Genomic DNA, 21,090 nt, shown 5'->3' on the forward strand with positions numbered 1-21,090 from the left:
AATACAACTATATCCATGGAAGATAATTAAGAAATTTAATAATAAGGAAAAAAACATGTTATGTAAATGGTAATCAATGTTAAATAATCAGCTTTGCTAAGTTCAAACTTCAAACAAAATCAACTTTGACCAAACAAAACATAAACAAGGATAACAAAAAACTTTCCAAGGATGCATATCATAATAAATAAAAAGCAACTCTTCATTGATAAAAATCAAAAGCTGAGTTAAAATTTTTCACCTTTTGCCAATAAGCTAATCCTGATTTATTCTCATGTCAACATGTTACATTCGGTAAAACATCATTAGTCAAAAGTGAACATCTCCCTATTATTCTTAAAAGTGGGAGAGACATTGTGTAACCAAAACAATGTCCTGGCAATTAGCCAAGAAGCAGTGAGGTCACAGCAACAACACTAAGCGAACTTCGACCGCGCTCCAGTTGAAACCTCTGAAGGACAGGTAACTAAGGCTTTGCCGCATCAATCTATCGATCTATTTAGTATGAAGAAAATTGAAACTAGTATTACACCTTGTTTACTTTTGGCAACTGTGTTAATCAAATTCTTTAGGACTCTTCCGAACCTACATACTGCGACTGAGAAGCTGCAAGGAGGGCTGCTCCGATTCCAGAGCCGTCATTGGAATGCTCAATGCCGATTGTCTCAGCTGCTTCTTTTCCCATCAACTCCTTTAGTGTATTCTCCATGCATGTTCGGAATTTTGTGTAGTGTTCAAACAATCCTCCATCCAATGCTATCACTGATTTTTGTTTCTCCCCGGCCTTTACCGTGTCTCTTCCCAGTTTCCTTAGGATACCGAAAATAGCAGCAGCAGCAAGACGGGCCCCTCGAACAGAAACAATATCACAGAGTTCCACAACAATCTTCCTCATTTTTAGAGACGTGTTATCGATCTAAAACAAGAAGGAAATCAATGAGAAAACCGATACATTTTGTTTGTTCTTAGCATAATTTATATGAATTAACTTGTGATGAAAGATTACAAACAACTTATTTACTACCTTTTTTATCCAATTCAAGAAGGAAAAAAAGTTATGAGATTATATAAATGTAACCAACAAACAAGTGTATTTGTATTTTCCGCATCTTCAAAGAAGTGGACATACCTCCAATATATCCCTCAATTTCTTTCCAACCACATTTAGATCTGAAGATGTATCGTGATGCATAGCAGACATGTCAGGTGTCCTATACATTCCATAAAAAAAAAATGTGAAAGTTCTATGCGAAGAAAGTTAAGGGTAAAAATGTACACCTCAAATTAATTTGTTTTAACATCAATAACCAATTTAGTATTCAGCATTGTTGTTGCTGGTGACAAGTTACACAACAAAAGACGATAAGATCGCAAATTAAAGTCTGAGATTGGATAAATCAGCATACCTAAGTATGAAAGGAATTCTCAACTTGGGAGGAACAGTATCTCCAAAAAATTCAGCTTCTTCAGCCATCTTCAGTAGTACTCTCCTTACAATATCGCCCAAATACATACCAGAAATTATCTTTTCAAAAATCTGCAAATAAGAGTGGACGAGTAAGTATTATAGACGAATATTAACCATTTAAAGTAGCTATAGATAACCATTATTACTTGTTCTCCAGGGTTTAAGCTCGCCACATCTAGAGCGTGATCGTATTCTGTTAGAGGAAGATAGGAACAATAGAAATTACCCCACTCCATGTTTATAACCTATCGAAGTAATAATAATCAGCATGGTTTAACACATGACTAATAGGAAAATGTCATAAATATTCATATGCTACTTACCATCTCTCCTGATTTTGGTGGAAGACCTTGCCATTTTGGAATTGCATTTACATGCTCTATGTATGCCGCGTTTGTTCCGGTACCAAGAATTACTCCAGCAATGACATCCTGATTGCTGAATCTGGCTTTAGCGACTGTTCCAACGGTATCATTAATCTACATTCCATCACCAAGTTAGCTTTTGATTCCAATTATATGTTGCTAAGGATCCAATAATTATTTTCTATTAATCAAAATTTTCTGTCACATGCAAACTTAAAATCATTCTCAAGGAAAAAGTAAAGAAATTGTGAAAAAAGGTAAGTGGGACTGACTAGTGCAGCAACACGCATATCCAAACCAATTTTTTCCAAGGACTTGGTTAGTTCACCGACTATATCTTCTCCAACCTACAAACAACCAAACAGAATCCATAATGGAGAAACTGTTAGAATAACACATCCAACTAGAGAGGCAATGAATAGCGTCTGGTTAGGTCAGATTACTCGTTTCAAGACACACATTTAAAAAATAAAAAAAAATAAAAAAAATACGTGTACTCCCTCCGGTCACTATTATAAACAAAAATTCACTTTTAGGTTTATTGAATAACCGATGTATTTGGTCTGTATTATAGATCAGATACATCAGTTATTCAATAAACTTAAAAAGTGAATCTTTGCTTATAATAGTGACCGGAGGGAGTAATCTTGTAGGTAACAACTTCAATGATTGTATCCTTAACTGCTAGTATCTATGTACACGTACTCCGACCCATTAACCACATTTAATTATTCGATACTCAACATACATCCCGTACTGTGTATGTTTAACAAACTAATAAAACATGAATGTTATTTATTACGATACTAACATTAATGGTGAAACATCAGTTACAAGTACAAAATATAGCTCGAGTGAAAACATAATCAAATATCATCCAAATCCTATACAATGCAAATAAAGAGAGAGAGATCTCTTTGAAAAGTGCATATATGATACAAAAGGTATCAGGAAAAAATGGGGATGCAAATAAAATTGAAAATAACAGTATCAAGGTAACAAGAATTACCACATCCTCAATACTGAAACCCTTACTCCACTTTATTAGAGTCCCAGATGCAATCGATGTTTGCCTCACTGGAAATGAGAACGTAAAACCCAATTCCCTTTTTCTTCCAGGGAGAGGACGAAACTCTTCAGGCTCGGAACTAACAAATTTTGCAAGACACGTCGCTATAAAATCAAACAACTCCTGTAGTGAAATAAATAACATGTTAGGCACTAGGAAGGCTCAATCTTTAGGTAGATTTTCTCATTTTTTGTGAAACAGATGATAGATTTTCTCATTAATGGCTTACATGTGAAGAACCGGTCATCAAATGAGGAGGAATTGAAACTTCTTCGGCTTCTACCTTAACAACACCTTTCTCTTTTCCACCTAATTGGATACGAAGGGCACGGAAGTTTGTGCCACCAAGGTCCAATGCATAAAAGAGTCCTTTCTCATCCCTATAAATAATGCCACAAAGTTATAAAAAATACCTAAAAATGGAACAAACAATTGGGAGATCAACAAGTTCAAATGACGCAATACTCATTTATTAGTATCAATTAAATTACAAAAGTAATACTCAATCAATCATTCAAATTTTCTCTTTCTGCATCTTGTCCTTATGAGTTTTCAGAATATAACATAAACATTCACAAACTTCAAGTTTAAGTTGTCATCCAAAAAACCAAATTTCTATCGTTGTTTACAAACATAGAGGTTTTGGTCGTTTCTCTGACCACATTGTTAGATGATAAATAACTACAAGTTAATTGGTTGTTTATAGAGTAGTTAGTTATTTTCGTTACGTAAGTTTAGGTTTACAAGTTGCAATTCTCTGCTTTCAATTAGGTTTGTATCCATTTGCCTCTAGGCTGAACCGATGTAAAGGACCACAGTTCATATATAATATGTTCCATCATTCAATGCCAAGTTAAGAATTTATTTTTTCATTTTCAAGAGTAGTACAACGCAGTGCGGCCGCAGTTGTGACCACATTCACACTTTTCAACAATATCTATCTAGGACCATCATGAGATAATCACAACATCAGCAACAATCAAAAAATTGTAAACATTGACAGTGACTATTCAACAAAAAAATTGTTGGAAAGTGTGGAAAACAAAAATCCACACATACCTATGCCGCAATAATGATCATTACAAAAATCAACTACAGAAGAAATTCACTAAGCATGTAAAATATGCCAATTTTAGGCCATACCATATCCTAAATTTCCCGTATCCGCAAATCTGTATCTTATCGTATCCCTCAAATATTCATTGAACATAAAAACAATGACTATACAACAAACAATTGTTTGAAAGTGAGGAACAAAAAATCCAACAATAATCATTAGAGAAGTTAACTTGAAAAGAAATTCACTTAGCATGTAATACATGCCAATTTAGCAGGTTAATAATATAACAAAATAAAAACAAAAAACATGGCTCTCAGGTATTAAACAGAAACTCATAAACCCCTCAGCAACGAGGTAACTGAAATTGGTCAAAGGTCCAAAAACAAAAACACAAAACACATAAATTTTAGTGACATTTTTTCTGGACTAGGCCAAAGCCCCAAACTTTCCCGTTCTGCTCGGCCCAATACCTACGAGACAGACCGGCACAACTCGGGATCCATCTACCACAACCGGACTCTAACGGATTTCGCCATCCTCATCCGTAACGTCCACCTCTCCTTATTTAGCCTTTATGGCCATAATTCTCTCCTACCATTGACGAGGAGCTCTCATAACTGCCTCCTCTCCATCAATGATTGAGATTCTGCGTCGGGCCTATAAATACACCTTCTCAGCCAAGGACTCAAGTATGCTATCCTATATCATTACCTCTCACCTCACGCATCTACTGACTCGAGCGTCAAAGTGTTTGCAGGTGCCCCACCTCAAAACAATTGACGCCGAAGGACTCAAGTATGCTATCCTATACCATTACCTCTTACCTCACGCATCTACTAACTTGAGGTCAAAGTGTTTGCAGGTACCCCACTTCGACAACAATTAATTCCGAAGGACTCAAGTATGCTATCCTATACCATTACCTCTCACTTCACGCATCTACTGACTTAACCACCAAAGTGTTTGCAGGTACCCCATTTCAACAACAATTGACGCCAGCCGGCCGGCCACATCTTTCTGATCAGGTAAGATCAACATTGAAATTAAGACAGCAAATAGAAGAACCCATATAGAAACTTGATTCTCAAGTATTGAACATAAATTCATAAACTTTCTAACAAGTAACAACAAAGTAATTCAACAAACAAACATCCAAAAACATAAACAAAACAACATAAAACACATAAATTTGAGTGATAATGAAAATTTAGAGAGCAAAGAGAAAAACCCAGATGGAAGATTATCAACATAGGAGATCAACATCTTGAGCTTGCTACCACCTTCAGAAGCAAGACCAGCATGCATTTCAACAACCATAGCTTCAGCAACTTTCTTAAGATTCTCAATTGGGGTTCTACACTCTTCACCAAAAACCTTCACAATATCTTCAGATTGACCCCATTTGTCAGAACCTTTAATCCGATGACCCATCACCGCTGTAGCCGCCAAAGCCGCCGCCGCAGCACAAACAGCTGCAGTTCCTATAGCTACTACCTTTGACATTACTGAGTTAAACACCAACTGAGTCAAGGAACGAGTTGGTCGTTGAATTTGTGATGAAAAGACAAAAAGATAGAAACTTTTGTTTCTGTTGAAGAAGGTGGAAAGTGGGTCGAATTGGAATTTGATTGGAAATTAGTTTCAGAGATTCTTCTTATTGCTGTCGCATGGTCTGAATAAGACAACATATATATAAGGGTGTTCGCGGTTCGGTTTGGATCGGTTTTGAGGCAAAAACTCATCCGATCCAAAAATAAATTTATTTGCGGTTTGGTTCGGTTTTGGATGACAAATAAAAAAAATCCGATCCAATCCGATCCAATATTATGCGGTTTAATTTGGATCGGTTTTTGGATATCCAAATTATAAATTGTAATTTTTTTTAATAAATATAAATATTATAAAAAACGCTACAAAATAATAGTTTGACATTTTTGATAAAATAAATATTAAGTTTGATGTAAAATATAACATATAATATATTGAAAATTAATATTTTGGAATGACAATTACCAATTATATTCGAAACATATAAAAAGTAAAAAAAAAAAAAAAATAGATTAAATTAAAATAACATATAGTATTAACAAAATTTAAAATGAAAAAAAAAGGTTAATGCAATATATACACTTGCTCATCTATTTGTAAACAACAGGGTAATTCTGATAGCTCTATAGCGTCGTTTATAACGACTGGATTTGTTGGTCAATTGAGAGGTTGGTGGGATCATTATCTCACTGATGCTCAGAAGAGAGAAATTCTCTCTCATAAAAAGCTTATAAAAACTGAAACGTCAAGTAGTAATACTACTATCACTACTACTGGAGAAGAAGATGCAGTTTATACACTATGTCTTTCTATTCTACAACATTTTGTAGGAACTAATATACCCATTGCTGAGAAATTGCAAACATTATTGCAAAATCTTAGATGTCCATCTTTAACTCATTTTAGATGGTATAAAGATACCTTTTTATCTAGAGTTTTTCAATTAAAAAATCTCAATTCTATGCATTGGAAATCAAAATTTGTAGATGGTTTGCCTCATCTTTTTGCTGAAAGAATAAGACAAACTCTTAGAAACAATAATGATGGAATAAATATTAATTATTCTGATTTAACTTATGGCCAAATTATTAGTACATGTATTAATGAAGGTTTATCTTTATGTAATGACATAAAACTTAAAAATCAACTTAAAAAGCAAAAATTAACTGAAAAACATCAAATAGGTGAATTTTGTGAGCAATTTGCTTTTGATCTAGAAAAACCTCCTGAGAGCAGGAAGAAGGGTAAGATAGATAGGGTAAGACCATATAAAAGTAGAAGAAAAGATCTATCAGATACTTATAGGTATTCATACAAGAAAAAACGTAGGAAAAATTATTCTAAACCAAAACATAAGGATTATACTCCTAAATTTAGCAGAAAAAGAAAAGCTAAAAAGCTTGACATAACTTGCCACAAATGTGGAAAGGTTGGCCATTATGCCAACCAATGTAGGACTAAAAAAGCCCTAAATGATATTGAGGATGAAGAACTTAGAAATCAATTAGAAAAGGTTCTTCTTATTAATTCTGAGTCTGAAGTAGAATCCTCTGAAGATGAGGTTAGTTATAGCTCTTCTTCAGATACATCTGATAACAATAGTTGTCAGTGTAATGAACTAAGTTATTGGAAGTCCATAGTAGAGATGAATGGTCTAAATGTTTTGACCAGTGAACAGGATGAAGCTTTAAAAGCTTTAGAATCTATCCCAGATGATAATCTGAGAAGAAAGTTAATAGAGACTTTAATAAGGGATAACCTTAGAGGAAAAACTCCTTTAATTAAAGAAGCCCCTTATCAGCTTAGCGAAGTCTTATCTAGGTTTCGTCAATCTAATGAACGTGAAACTCCTGTTTCTATAAATGATTTAAGAAGAGAAATAAATCTTTTAAAATCTGAAATTTCTTATATTAAGAACAACAACGATGTTTTAGCTAAAAGAATTAGTTTATTAGAAAATTCTAATAAAATAGAAAATATTGTTTCTAATAATGACAGTCCCTCATCTAGCAATAACTATCTTAGCCTCCTTGAAAGGGTTACATCACAAAAATGGTTTGTTAAAATAACTCTTGTTATTAACAAAAGTTTTATCCTTGAAAATGAGGTTGCCCTAGTAGATAGTGGTGCAGACCTTAACTGCATTCAGGAAGGAATAAATCCAACAAAATATTTTGTTAAAACTACCCAATCTTTGACTCAGGCAGGAGGAGACAAACTCCAAGTTAATTATAAACTATCTAATGCCTATATTTGTAACAAAAATATTTGTTTACCAACCCATTTTATCTTAGTAAAAAATTTAACTCATAGGATTATATTAGGTACTCCTTTTTTGCACAATATTATGCCTATTGTTAATATTGATCAAAATGGAATTACTACTTTTATAAAGGATCAAAAAATTATTTTTGAATTCATAACAGATCCACAAACTAGGATGTTAAATGAAGTAAAAGATATTCTTTTAAAAAAAGAAAAACAATTATGTTTTTTAAAAGAAGAAATTAGTGTGCTTAATATTAATGAGCAACTTGAAACTTATGATATTAAAAAGAAAATCAAGTCTTTAGAACAAGAGTTTACTACGGAAATCTGTAATGATCTTCCAAATGCTTTTTGGGATAGGAAGAAACATGTTGTTTCTCTACCTTATATAGACGACTTTGATGAAAGTCAGATCCCTACTAAAGCTAGGCCAGCCCAAATGAATAATGATTACTTAAATTTATGTAAAAAAGAAATACAATCTCTTTTAGACAAAGGTCTAGTTAGACACTCTAAGTCTCCTTGGAGTTGTACTGCTTTTTATGTTAATAAGGCCGCTGAGAAGGAACGAGGAGTTCCTAGATTGGTAATCAATTATAAACCTCTTAATAAGGTTTTAAAATGGATCAGGTATCCAATTCCTAATAAAAAAGATTTATTAGATAGATTAAATGATGCTTTAATTTTTTCAAAATTTGATATGAAATCAGGATACTGGCAAATCCAGATAACTGAGAATGATAAGTACAAAACAGCTTTTACTGTACCTTTTGGACAGTTCGAATGGAATGTACTTCCTTTTGGATTAAAAAATGCTCCTTCTGAATTTCAGAAAATTATGAATGATATTTTTAATCCATATTCTGAATTTATAATAGTTTATATTGATGATGTTTTAGTATTTTCTAAAACAATTGATCAACACATAAAACATTTAAAGATATTTAAAAATGTTGTTAAACACAATGGTTTAGTTTTATCAGCTACTAAAATGAAAATATTTCAAACTAAAGTTAGATTTCTTGGTCATATGATTGATCAAGGAACTATTATTCCTATAGAAAGAAGTATTGAATTTGCTTCAAAATTTCCTGATATCATGCTAGATAAAACTCAATTACAGAGATTTTTAGGAAGTTTGAATTATATTTCAGATTATTATAAAAATTTATCCAATGATACTGCCATTCTTTATAATAGGCTTAAAAATAAGCCTGATCCATGGACAGATGCTCATACTAAGGCAGTCCAGAGAATTAAAACTAGGGTTAAATGTCTTCCATGCTTATCTTTGGCAAATCCTAAATTCTTTAAAATTGTAGAAACTGATGCTTCCAATATTGGTTATGGAGGGATACTAAAACAAGTCAACCCCGATACTAATAAAGAAGTTTTGGTTAGATTTACCTCTGGTAAATGGAACCAAACTCAGTTGAAATATTCGACTATTAAAAAAGAAATGCTTTCTATTATTAAATGTATTTCTAAATTTCAAAGTGATTTACTAAATCAAAAATTTCTTTTAAGAATTGATTGTAGCTCTGCTAAATCAATTATAGAAAAGGATGTAAAAACCCTTGTAGCAAAACATATTTTTGCTAGTTGGCAGGCTCAATTATCTGCTTTTGAATTTGATATTCAATATATTAAAGGAGAAAATAATTCTCTTGCTGACTACTTAACCCGTGAATTTTTGCAGGGTGATGACAACCCCTTATAGGGGAAGAGGCCGAGGCCGCGGATTTGGCCGTGGAAGGGGAGGTAACAATATGTTGCCTTACCAAGAATCTAATATTTCCCTAATAGGGGATTGGACCTCAGTGGGAAAACTCAGGCAATTGCCTGCCCCACCTAAGAAGGAAGACCAACCTTCTTCATCTTCAAATAAGATAATATCTTACAAAGAGATAATGGTTAATGAACCAAAGGAACATGCATCTGAATATTTTGAAAATCCTGTCACTGAAAAGATAATTCATATTGATGACGAAGATTTGTCATTAACCAGTAATGACGGATGGTCAATCAAAACAAGATATCTAGAATCCAGAGGATATGCTGGACTTTATGGCAAATCAAGGCCAAATTTAGAAATTTTGCTAACAATTACTGAATCAGTAACTATAACACATTATTACCAAAATAATAACCCAGAAAGTTTTATAAACTTTAGTAAATGTCACATAAATAAAATTTTATTACCAAGAGAATGGGGTCTAAATCCAAACGGAGAAAAGGCAATAAAAATTGCTGAGGGTAAATATATCTACTTTAATTATTGGGATTATATCCAGGCTTTTACCCAAGCTTTTTATTATCAAAATCCGAAAAACAAACATTCTTGGTTTTTCTCGGTTAATCCAGAGATTGTGGATAAACCCATACCAAATTGGTTTTTTAATTGGTGGATCAAATTTGGTCCTTCTTTAGAAATCTTACCTAAGGAAATAGGAGAATTATATACTCCGTGGTGTGACAATAGCTCTCTAATATCAAAAATAGCTTCCAATAAGCTTATTACAGGACAATGTCCCTGTTTATTCTTCATTAAATTCCAAATTCCATGGATATGGAGATGGACAGTAACCATATCCAAAGATGAATTTAATATCCCCATTTTAGAAAGAAATTTCTTTTATAAATGGTGGACCAAGATGAGTTCTGAAGATATTCAGGATTTAATATCCAGGATAAAAATAGTTATCAATAAGGATAAAGCCACAGGTACAAAAGATCATAGCCACCAGTACTCTATGGCTGATTTAAAAGATTATTTTCAAAGGAAATATCCTAAAGAATCAGAAGAAGAAGTCATGGTCCGAATTTTGGATCATATGAAAACTCAGTTTTTCAATACTTTTCCCTCAACGGTAAAAGGAGATAATATGTCCACCTCTTCCCAAGGATCCGTGGGACAAAACATGTTTGAAGGTTTAGCTGGAGAATCTCAGCCAGATGATGAACCTACCCAGGAAGATTTCTGGGATGCCATGATTCAATCAATAAGAACCAAGAAAGACAAGAGCCAGTAAAATAAATTAACTGGTCAAAAGGATAATCATAATTTAGCTGAACCTTGTTGTCGGCCAAAGAAGACAAATAGGTCTTTATCAACTTTATTAAAGTTATATGTCAGTTGTCCGTTTGTAAATTGTAATTTTATGCTTTATTTTATGCTTTATTGTATGATAGTGAGACAGATGTGACGATGGGGCCCATTGAGTACCCGACATTATCCCACTATCCTTTGTTTGGACAGCTGTAGGTTATTGTTACCTTTTACCGGATCAAATAGTGATCCTTTATTTTCCTATATATAGAGGCGTTTGCCGCATTTGTAATCAACTTATCAGAAATAAAATCTTATATTTTCTTCTGAATACTCTCTTCTTAAAACCATCTCCTAATATAACGCTCTGATAACACTTGCTGCATACTTGTTGTTATAATAGACACTTGCTGCATACTTGTTACTCTCTTCTTAAAACCATCTCCTAATATAACGCTCTGATAACACTTGCTGCATACTTGTTGTTATAATAGACACTTGCTGCATACTTGTTGGTATCAGAGCCTTTCCATACTGAACGATTCAGGTACAATCTAATCTCTTAATTTACTAATTGTAATGACAATTAGTTGCTAAATTCCTGTTATGACTTGACAGCCTAGTAAATAGATCTGATGCAAAAATTAATAAAATTTAGTTTACTAATTTTCTTTGTTCTTTTGAACTTGACATATTTCTTAGTGTAAGGCTTGATCCCGTTTTTCCCCAGGGAAGGGGTTGGTTGATCTTTTGCCTGTTTTTCCTAAGAACTATGTAACTTCTGAGATTTGAGACTTGGTCTGTCTATCCCTTCGGGTTGATAGTTAAACGCTATTTGCGTTTGCTCAGAAGACTGAAGATTGGTTGAAAAAAATTTATTGGTAGTTTCATCAGACAAATTTACTATCCTGCCAGTCATAACAACTCTTGTGTTATTTTATGGACGACTCTGAAGATTATGATGATAATCAGAATAATTTAATAAAGAATGAAGATGCTATAGAATATCCAAAAAATTTGGAAAAATTAAACAGATGGACTATTCCTTCTGTCCCTTCTAAACAAATTTATAAATTTGGAACTTTTGATATATTATCTCGTTATGCTGTTAAAACAGTTGAAAGAACAATTCAAGTTACTGGTAATACCAAGACTATAAAATTATTAAGTAAAGCAGATTTACTTCCTTTTAAAGGATATAATTTTATTCATATTGGATTAATCCAAATAGCCTTTAAACCTTTAACTATGTTAGGGCTAAATTCTAGTATAATGGCTTATGTTAGAGATGGTAGGTGTAAAGATTTTAAACCTTCTCTAGCTGCTTTAATAGAAACCAGTCTGTGTCATGGACCAGTATATTTTGAGGTTTCACCTAATTTAAGTCTATCTTTAACTGATAAGCATCTAAGTGATGCTATGCAATTAACAGTTCATACCAATGGGTATAATTATAAAACTGGTAGTGAAATAATAGCAATATGCTATAGGGTTTATTACAGAGTTTTAAATACTCTTAACCCCAAAGCGAAACAAATTTCGTTTTCTGGAACCACAACTTTAGTCCAAACCAATTTATTAACTTCTAATATTGCACAAAATAAGTTAATAAAATGGAGTGAAATAAATTTCCCTGAAACTTGGACATTACCTCAAGAGGTTGACCCTGATCCTATAATAAATACGGATACAGAACAAATTTCCCAAACTACTGAAGGAGATATTGAAATAAGATTTACTCCTCAGAGGATTATAAAAATTCCTAGAACTATGTCATCCAGGTATTCTACTAGCGAGTTCCACACTGCCCCTTTAGAACTTTCTAGAGCCTCTACTTCTCAAATAAGAGAGGATATTGAATCCGTTGAAAATATTCGCATAAGTGAAAATAAAATTCCTCAAGGAATATATCAAAAAAATATTTCTCAGAGTAGGGAATCGCCTACCCAATCTGAAATGAGTTTTCATTTATGATGGATCTTTCCCCAGGAAGTAGTTGGAGGCAACTCATCAATGATGAGTTCAACCAAGATAGTGTTGTGAATTCGTCAATAAAATCACACCAATGAATAACTTGATGTGTGGAGCAATAGAACGGCAACCAAATAATTAAGCGGAATAAGCAATAATAATAATAACCGATAAACAAGATAAAGGAGAAGAAAGAACACGATATTTGTTTACCCAGTTCGGTCCAATAATGACCTAGTCTGGGGGAGAGAGCAGCCCCTCCGTTCCACTATATCAAACGAGTAACTTTACAAAGAGTTCCAATTGAGTTACAAGAATTAATCTTAATTCTACCCAAAAACCCGAATCTCTTCTCGTGGTCAAGAGACTCAATTTGATAAGTGTTTCCCAAGGTGTACCACAAAGATAGTTCGCCCACCCTAGAGTTGTACCAAGAGAAAAAAACCCTTTTTCCTCTCTAAGACCCTAGCCCTTGTGTGGTGGCAAACCCTAATCCTTGCCTCTACATCTCTACTCTCTTTCTCAATTTTTCTATGAATAAGGCACTCCCTATTTATAGAAAAATAATATGCCAAAAAATTAGTAACAAATCTGTTTTAAAATAAAACAAATCCAAGTCAAAATATCTTCCAAGAAAATATATTTTTTTCCCAAAAAATCTTCAAAACATGCAAAAAGATTCAACAAAGATTTTTCTGACTTTTTGTAACTGAGATTTCAAGGCATATCCAACAATTCTCCACCTTGCCTTTAAATCGATGGTGATCCCATCAACCACCGTGCTGCTCTCTCCATCTTGAATCTTCTATTCAAGATCACCGGATTGTACCTCCCTCTTCATCCTCGGAATGCCTTCCGCTCTCATGAAGATCTTGCATCCCACTACCATAGGATTTTAGGTAGCCCCACAAGATTCACCGCAACCTCTTCAGACTCCGAAGTGGTCAACTTCGTACCTCCCTGAAGAAACGCTTGCTCCTAACTATCATCGGAATTTTAGATAGCTCAACAAGCTCCACCATCCCTCTTCAGCCCCCGGATTGTGCCTTTTCCGTCCTCCTGAAGAATCGCTTGCCTCCGACTATCCATGGATTTTTGCGATAGCCCTACAAGCCTTCACCACTCTTCGACCCCGGAATGCCTTCCGTACTCTCGAAGTTTTGCTTGGCTCCAAACCAACCTTGGAATTTTAGGCGGTTCCACAAGCTGCAACATCAAACTCTCCTTGTATCCAACTACCTCCAGCAGTCTCACAAGTTACCAAGTCTGATCACCTGTTGCTTTCAATTGCCTCCCTGAAGATCCTCTCAAGGTCTTGCACTTCTTCAGCCACAATTGAAACATAACCCACAAGGTCTCCATGGTCATCCCCTTTGGTTCAACAATACCACTCTTCTTCCTATCTCCGATTAGATAGCCAAGAGCTAATGTTGACTGTCTACCACCTATTTGAAGACTCCACCTCAAACTGAGTTTCCACCAAAGTATACCACCATGATCTCCACCTTGTAACACGCAAGACCTCTTCAATTCCTCTGAAACATACTTCAAGCTATTGTTAGTCTCCAACAATTCCAGTTCAGTTCAACACCTAGTAAACCTTGTTCACTAGTCCAACTAAACTCATGTCACTAACAGGTCCACCTGAAGTCCCACAACTCAACCACATTATGAGAGTCACCACTAGTTATAGATGCATGACCAACTATCTTTGCATCTAAGTTCAGAAACATACCTCACATCGTGTAAAGAAACTCACGATTGTCAAACATCGTAAGACAAACTGAACCCATACCTTGAAACTTCAAGCTTTCCCGTTTTCAAGATGAACAACTCCACCTTCAACTAGCTCTAGAGTCTCAAAGTATTCATTCTTTGACCACATGTGATTGGAGCATCCAACGTCGATAACTCAACACTCCAACGATTCCTAACTTCCACTAGCACCTCCACATAATAAAGTTGTTGTTTCAGAAGTAACCCGAGTATTATTACCACCGCCTCTCCAGGCCGACCGTCTTCGCCATCTCCATTAACTCGTTATCTTCGAGGCACCGGATAACAACACTCCATGTTTTACCCATCATCCCGAACATTAAAATTGCTTCCATCTTCACTTTCCACAATTCCAAATTGCTTTCGGAAAGTCCTCGATATCCGACTTAGAACCCATGGTGCTCACTTCAAATTGTTCCGATTGCCCCACGGTGGGCGCCAATTGTTGTGAATTCGTCAATAAAATCACACCAATGAATAACTTGATGTGTGGAGCAATAGAACGGCAACCAAATAATTAAGCGGAATAAGCAATAATAATAATAACCGATAAACAAGATAAAGGAGAAGAAAGAACACGATATTTGTTTACCCAGTTCGGTCCAATAATGACCTAGTCTGGGGGAGAGAGCAGCCCCTCCGTTCCACTATATCAAACGAGTAACTTTACAAAGAGTTCCAATTGAGTTACAAGAATTAATCTTAATTCTACCCAAAAACCCGAATCTCTTCCCGTGGTCAAGAGACTCAATTTGATAAGTGTTTCCCAAGGTGTACCACAAAGATAGTTCGCCCACCCTAGAGTTGTACCAAGAGAAAAAAACCCTTTTTCCTCTCTAAGACCCTAGCCCTTGTGTGGTGGCAAACCCTAATCCTTGCCTCTACATCTCTACTCTCTTTCTCAATTTTTCTATGAATAAGGCACTCCCTATTTATAGAAAAATAATATGCCAAAAAATTAGTAACAAATCTGTTTTAAAATAAAACAAATCCAAGTCAAAATATCTTCCAAGAAAATATATTTTTTTCCCAAAAAATCTTCAAAACATGCAAAAAGATTCAACAAAGATTTTTCTGACTTTTTGTAACTGAGATTTCAAGGCATATCCAACAGATAGATATAAAGATTTCAGAAATTGGTATTTCAAAAAATTCAAAGATTTTGAATTAAAAGAATTTAAGGATAATTATTATGATTATTTATCTCAAATACAAAGTTATGTTCCTTTTGTAAAATGGTTTGTTAAGTATTTTCATAACAAAGTTAAAAGTGAAATTATGGTGTTACAAAATAAGAATTGGAATACCCATAGTGGAGAAGTTATAATTTCTCCTTTTCCTCCTGAACAGACTATAAGTTTAGGAAAGAATGTTGAAGCCACAGCTTATTTAAACCTCCAAAATCAGAAGGTTGAAAATGATCATATTACTCTCAAAGAACTAAATGCAATAGTTAAATCTCAAAATTACACTAATACTTTCCTTATTTGTTTGGGTGACCAATTTGTGTCCCTAGAAAAAGATATTACTGATTTAAAAAGAATTTGGGAAGAACAATTAACTAAACAGAATCTAATTCTAAATCAGTTAGAAAAGAATAAAATTGATATGGAATCCTCAGAGATTATTATTAATAAGGATGTCCCTATCATTCAACCACCTATAGCGGTGGAAGGATTTAAATTAAAATCTAATAACGATGAATTTATTCATGTTTTAGAAGAAAAGCTTAAGCAACTTCGCTTAAATGTCTTATCTCAGAAAAATATGTCCGATTCTTCTGATATAGAGGATATTGACCAATTAGCAGAAATATTTGCTAATCATGAGATAAATGATCAGGTTGATCAAATAAATCCTATTTATGCTCCTAAGCCCGTAGAAAAATATTATTATAAGAGGCCTTCGCCTCAAGATTTACTCTTTGAAGAAGCTGAACCTTTTCAGAATTCTTATTCTGGAAAAGCCATTTATGAATGGAATATAGATGGCTTAAATGATAAGCAGATCATTGATACAATACACAGAATAATTATGTATTCATCTATTTGTAAACAACAGGGTAATTCTGATAGCTCTATAGCGTCGTTTATAACGACTGGATTTGTTGGTCAATTGAGAGGTTGGTGGGATCATTATCTTATATATATATATATATATATATATTTATATTTATACTAATAAAAGGATAAATAAATATTAAAATATATGTATGCGTTTTGGTTCGGTTTGGATCGGTTTTAAGAAATCAATCTGAAATCCGATCCGATCCAGCGGTTTTCACAAAAGAACATCCAAACACATCCAAAAAACTTCGGTTTTTGCGGTTTTCAGTTTTTTTGGATCGATTTTCGGTTTTTATTTGGATTGGTTTGGATTTGAGCACCCCTACATATATATGTTAGAACATAGAAAAACAAAATATAAATAAATAAGGGTCATATTAAATATTTTGGATTATTTGTCAAGCATACAGAAAAGGAAAATCAAAGAAAAATAATTAATGTTAGAAAAATATTTTTTTATATTTTTAAATTAAAATAATATACAAATTAGAATTTGGTAGGAGCATTGTATTTGTATGTAAAATGTAGAGATCTAAAATGTAGAGGTCGCGAATCCAACTCTAATATTCTTACTATTTCATCTTAAAAAATAAATTTTTAGTTAATAAATTATTTGACAAAAAAATAATACACATTTGAACTTCCGTCTTTAGTATGTGAGCTAACTCATTAATAGAAGACGGCATAATAAAATTCTTATGCTTCGTGATGTGAATGGAGATTGGGTGGAAGATGGTTTACAGTTGAAACAAATGGCGAATGATTTTTATAAGACTTTGTTTTCAAATGATGGTAATGTAGTGAATTATTGGTTTCAAACCAAACTCTCGTTTCCATATCATTGTTAGTAGAGGAAGTTCAGCAGATTAGGTGTGGCATTGAAGATGATGAAGTTAGACAAGCTGTTTTTAGTATGAGTCCATGGAAAGCACCAGGGCCCGATGGTTATCCCGCCGGTTTCTATCAAAAATCATGGAATACGGTGGGAAAGAATGTTTGTGATTTTGTAAAGAAGGTGTGGTTAAATCCCTTGATTTTGAGGGAATTTAATTGTACTGACATTTGCCTTATCCCTAAAGTTGATCATCCAGAATATATTCAGCAGTTTAGACCAATTTCATTGTGTAATACTTTATATAAAATTGTTAGTAAAGTATTGACCAATAGAATTAAAAGTACCATAACCAAAGTGGTGTCACCGCATCAGACGGGATTTATTCCGGAGAGGAGCATTCATGAAAATATTGTTGTTGTTGAAGAGATGGCGCATAGCATTAACAATATGAAAGGAAAAGTGGGATACTTTGCTATTAAAGTCGATCTGTCCAAAGCATATGATAGACTCAATTGGAGTTTCATTTATCATACATTGGTGGAGGTGGGATATCCAATGGAGTGGATTGATGTGGTTATGACATCAGTAACTAGCGTGCGTACGAATGTGAAGTGGAATGGCGAGAGAGTTGAGTATTTCCAGTTTTCCACCCGCAACGTGGCATACGACAAGGTGACCCTATTTCACCTTACTTATTTGTTATATGCATGGATAAACTCTCTCATTTAATTACTCAAGGAGTTCAAGAAGGAGAGCAGAGACCAATGCGTGCGGGAAGAAATGGTTCGTATATATCACATTTAATGTTTACGGATGACTTACTCCTTTTTGCTGAAGCTACTGCAGCTCAAATGAATTTTGTCCTAAAAATCATTGACCAGTTCTGCACGCTATCAAGACAACAGGTTTCGCAGGAAAAAACAAGCATTATGTTTTCAAAAAATGTTTGCCATCAAAATAGGCAGAATTTGGTGATGATGTCCGGATTTACCGAAGCTTCTTCTTTGGGGAAGTACCTTGGTGTTCCTCTTGTGGGACGAACGCAAAAACGGTCAGACTATAACTATTTGATTAATCAAGTGAAGATGAAATTGTCAGCTTGGAAAGCCAAACAATTGTCCTTTGCTGGGAGAGTCACTTTGTCAAAGTCTGTCATAGAAGCAATTCCTATTTATCACATGATAACAACGGCGATCCCTAAAGCTTGTCTAAATGAAATCCAGAAAATTCAAAGAGCTTTTATATGGGGTGATGATGAAAGTGGTAGGAAATATCATGCGACGAGTTGGGAGAATGTAATGAAACCGAAAGTTTACTGTGGCTTGGGCATAAGAAGGCTTGTAAAGCTTGCCTAATGAAACTAGGACGGGCTCTTAGAGGTGGAGAAGAGGCCTTGTGGATTGATGTGATTAGTGGAAAGTATGATAGAAATAACTCCAACTTTGAGCTTATAGAAGCTAAAGTGTATGACTCTAGTTTATGGAAGAACTTAGTCAATGTTTTGAGTAATTTGAATTCTTATGAATTTTGCTCAGTTGGCAATGGCAACTCGGTGAGAGCTTGGAAGGACAGGTGACTGGATTCTGGACCTTCAATTGAAGAGATGGGTATAATAGTTCCTGAAAATATGAATTCTTTTATGGTAAAGGACCTAGTTGACGAGAATGGAGGCTGGGCATTGGATTTGTTGCAGCCTTGGTTGCCAGATAATTTAATCAGTAGAATGCATGCAATAATGTCACCTCATAGTGATTTCATTATAGATAAAAGAGGTTGGAGTGGCACCACCGATGGGAGGTTCACAATATCCTCAGCCTACTCCTTACTTTGCAATTTTAATGTGAATCATAGGGAGGTAGAGTGGCAGAATATTTAGAAGTTAAGAGTTTTTAAATGGGTTCGAAGTTTTATTTGGTTAGTTCGGCATGATCGATTAATTACAAATTACCGGAAGAGTAAAATGCATATAGGTGCGCCTTGGTGTAATCATTGTGTTGATATTGTGGAGGATACAAGCCATGTCCTGCGTGATTGTCCCCTAGCTAAGAGTGTGTGGTGCAGTTTGTTAACAAATGATGTTAGAAACATGTTTTTCACTGTTAACATAAAGAATGGGTCCGTATTAATTTGCATCAGAATCTGGGCAGAAGCATGAATAGAAGCTGGCATTGTGTGTGGGCGACAGGTTGCTACTTCTTGTGGATGTGGCGTAATCGAGATACGCGACTGAGACTCGCGCAGCCTTATAATTTCATCTTGAATTAGGTGGATCAGTACAAAAGAGCGGATGTCAATGATATTACTAGCGGGACAGAACATAACACATCAGTGAATATAGCTTGGCAAAGACCAGAAGATGGATGGATTCTTCTAAACACAGATGGAGCAAGCAAGAATGGAGTCACATCAGGTTGTGGTGGAATTCTTAGAAACTCACATGGTCAATGGATTAGTGGCTTTTACAGAAATTTGGGAAGGTGTAATGCTTATCTAGCAGAGCTATGGGGAGTTTTTGACGGTCTCCGTTTGGTGCGTGACAGGGGTATCGCAAAACTGAAAGTGCATGTAGACTCTCAAGTTGTTGTCCAGACTCTAAATAGCACAATGGAGGGTAGTGTTATGGGGTGGAGACTCATTAAGGAAATCTGCCAGATGCTCGCTTTGGAGTGGGAGATCAAAGTGTGTCATTCGTATCGCGAAGCAAATGTTTGTGCCGACGCTCTTGTCAACATGGGTTGTGATCATGGTCCTGGATGGACTTCGAGTATATGAGCAGTGCCCTGTTAGTTTGAATAACTTGTTAATAGCGGATACTATGGGGATTTCTATCCCTAGAGTTATTGTTGCTTAGTTTGTGTTTCTTTGTTTGGGCTTAGGCCCCTTTGTTTCCCAAAAAAAATAAATAATAATAATACACAAATTTTAAGATAAATTTTTTTAATAATATATTTAAGTAGTGTTTCAGAATACTTTTTAATATTTTCTCTCGTAAATAAATATATACAGCTAAATGACAAGTCAAAATTGGTGAAAAATAAATGTGATGTTTGAGATATTAGTTTCTAGTAAATTTAATTAAATATATTTCCATTTCTAAGTTTTTTTTTCAGGAAATTAACAATCTATGATAGGAGTTAATATGTAGCTATGGGCTATGGGCTATGGCAACGGCGGCATTATTTTGATCTTAACGAAAATAAAATAAATTAACAAATATATAGAAAACGTCATAAAAGTTAGTTTTTTGAGTTGTAATTCACATGTTAACTACGATTTTTTTAAAAAAGTTGTTATAATTTTTCAAACTTATAGTAATTATGGCCCGTTTATATTGATTTATTTTTGAGTTTATACAAAATATCTTATGCAAATAAATAAGTTTTTATACATTATTACAAACTTTTTAATGTAGTTTATAAGAAAACAACTTATAAAAATATAATTTTTGTTAGTGAAAACTTATACATTAACATTAAACTTTATTTATTTGCATAAACTATTTTCACAAACTCAAAAATAAACTGAATTCAGATTGTTAATCACTTGTGTTAGGTGTAGTCTCTATTTTTGCTTTGATGAAAAATATTTGATGATTTTGCTATTCGATATTTGCCC

At 34.2% G+C, this 21,090-nt stretch overlaps 1 protein-coding gene across 1 annotated transcript; it reads right to left on the reverse strand.

Moving 5' to 3' along the window:
- Positions 1-184: 184 nt before the first annotated feature.
- LOC123883794 (hexokinase-1-like) lies at positions 185-5,656 on the reverse strand. The gene is made up of 9 exons (XM_045932729.1): positions 5,191-5,656; positions 3,132-3,282; positions 2,843-3,025; positions 2,106-2,180; positions 1,792-1,947; positions 1,615-1,713; positions 1,407-1,537; positions 1,130-1,211; positions 185-916 (listed from the first exon to the last, which is right to left on the reverse strand). The coding sequence occupies exons 1-9, from the start codon at positions 5,463-5,465 to the stop codon at positions 569-571; spliced, it is 1,500 nt and encodes a 499-aa protein (XP_045788685.1). The 5' UTR covers positions 5,466-5,656; the 3' UTR covers positions 185-568.
- Positions 5,657-21,090: the final 15,434 nt, after the last annotated feature.

The sequence above is a fragment of the Trifolium pratense genome, linkage group LG5 (genome assembly GCF_020283565.1).
Source record: "Trifolium pratense cultivar HEN17-A07 linkage group LG5, ARS_RC_1.1, whole genome shotgun sequence".
Taxonomy (NCBI): Eukaryota; Viridiplantae; Streptophyta; class Magnoliopsida; order Fabales; family Fabaceae; genus Trifolium; species Trifolium pratense.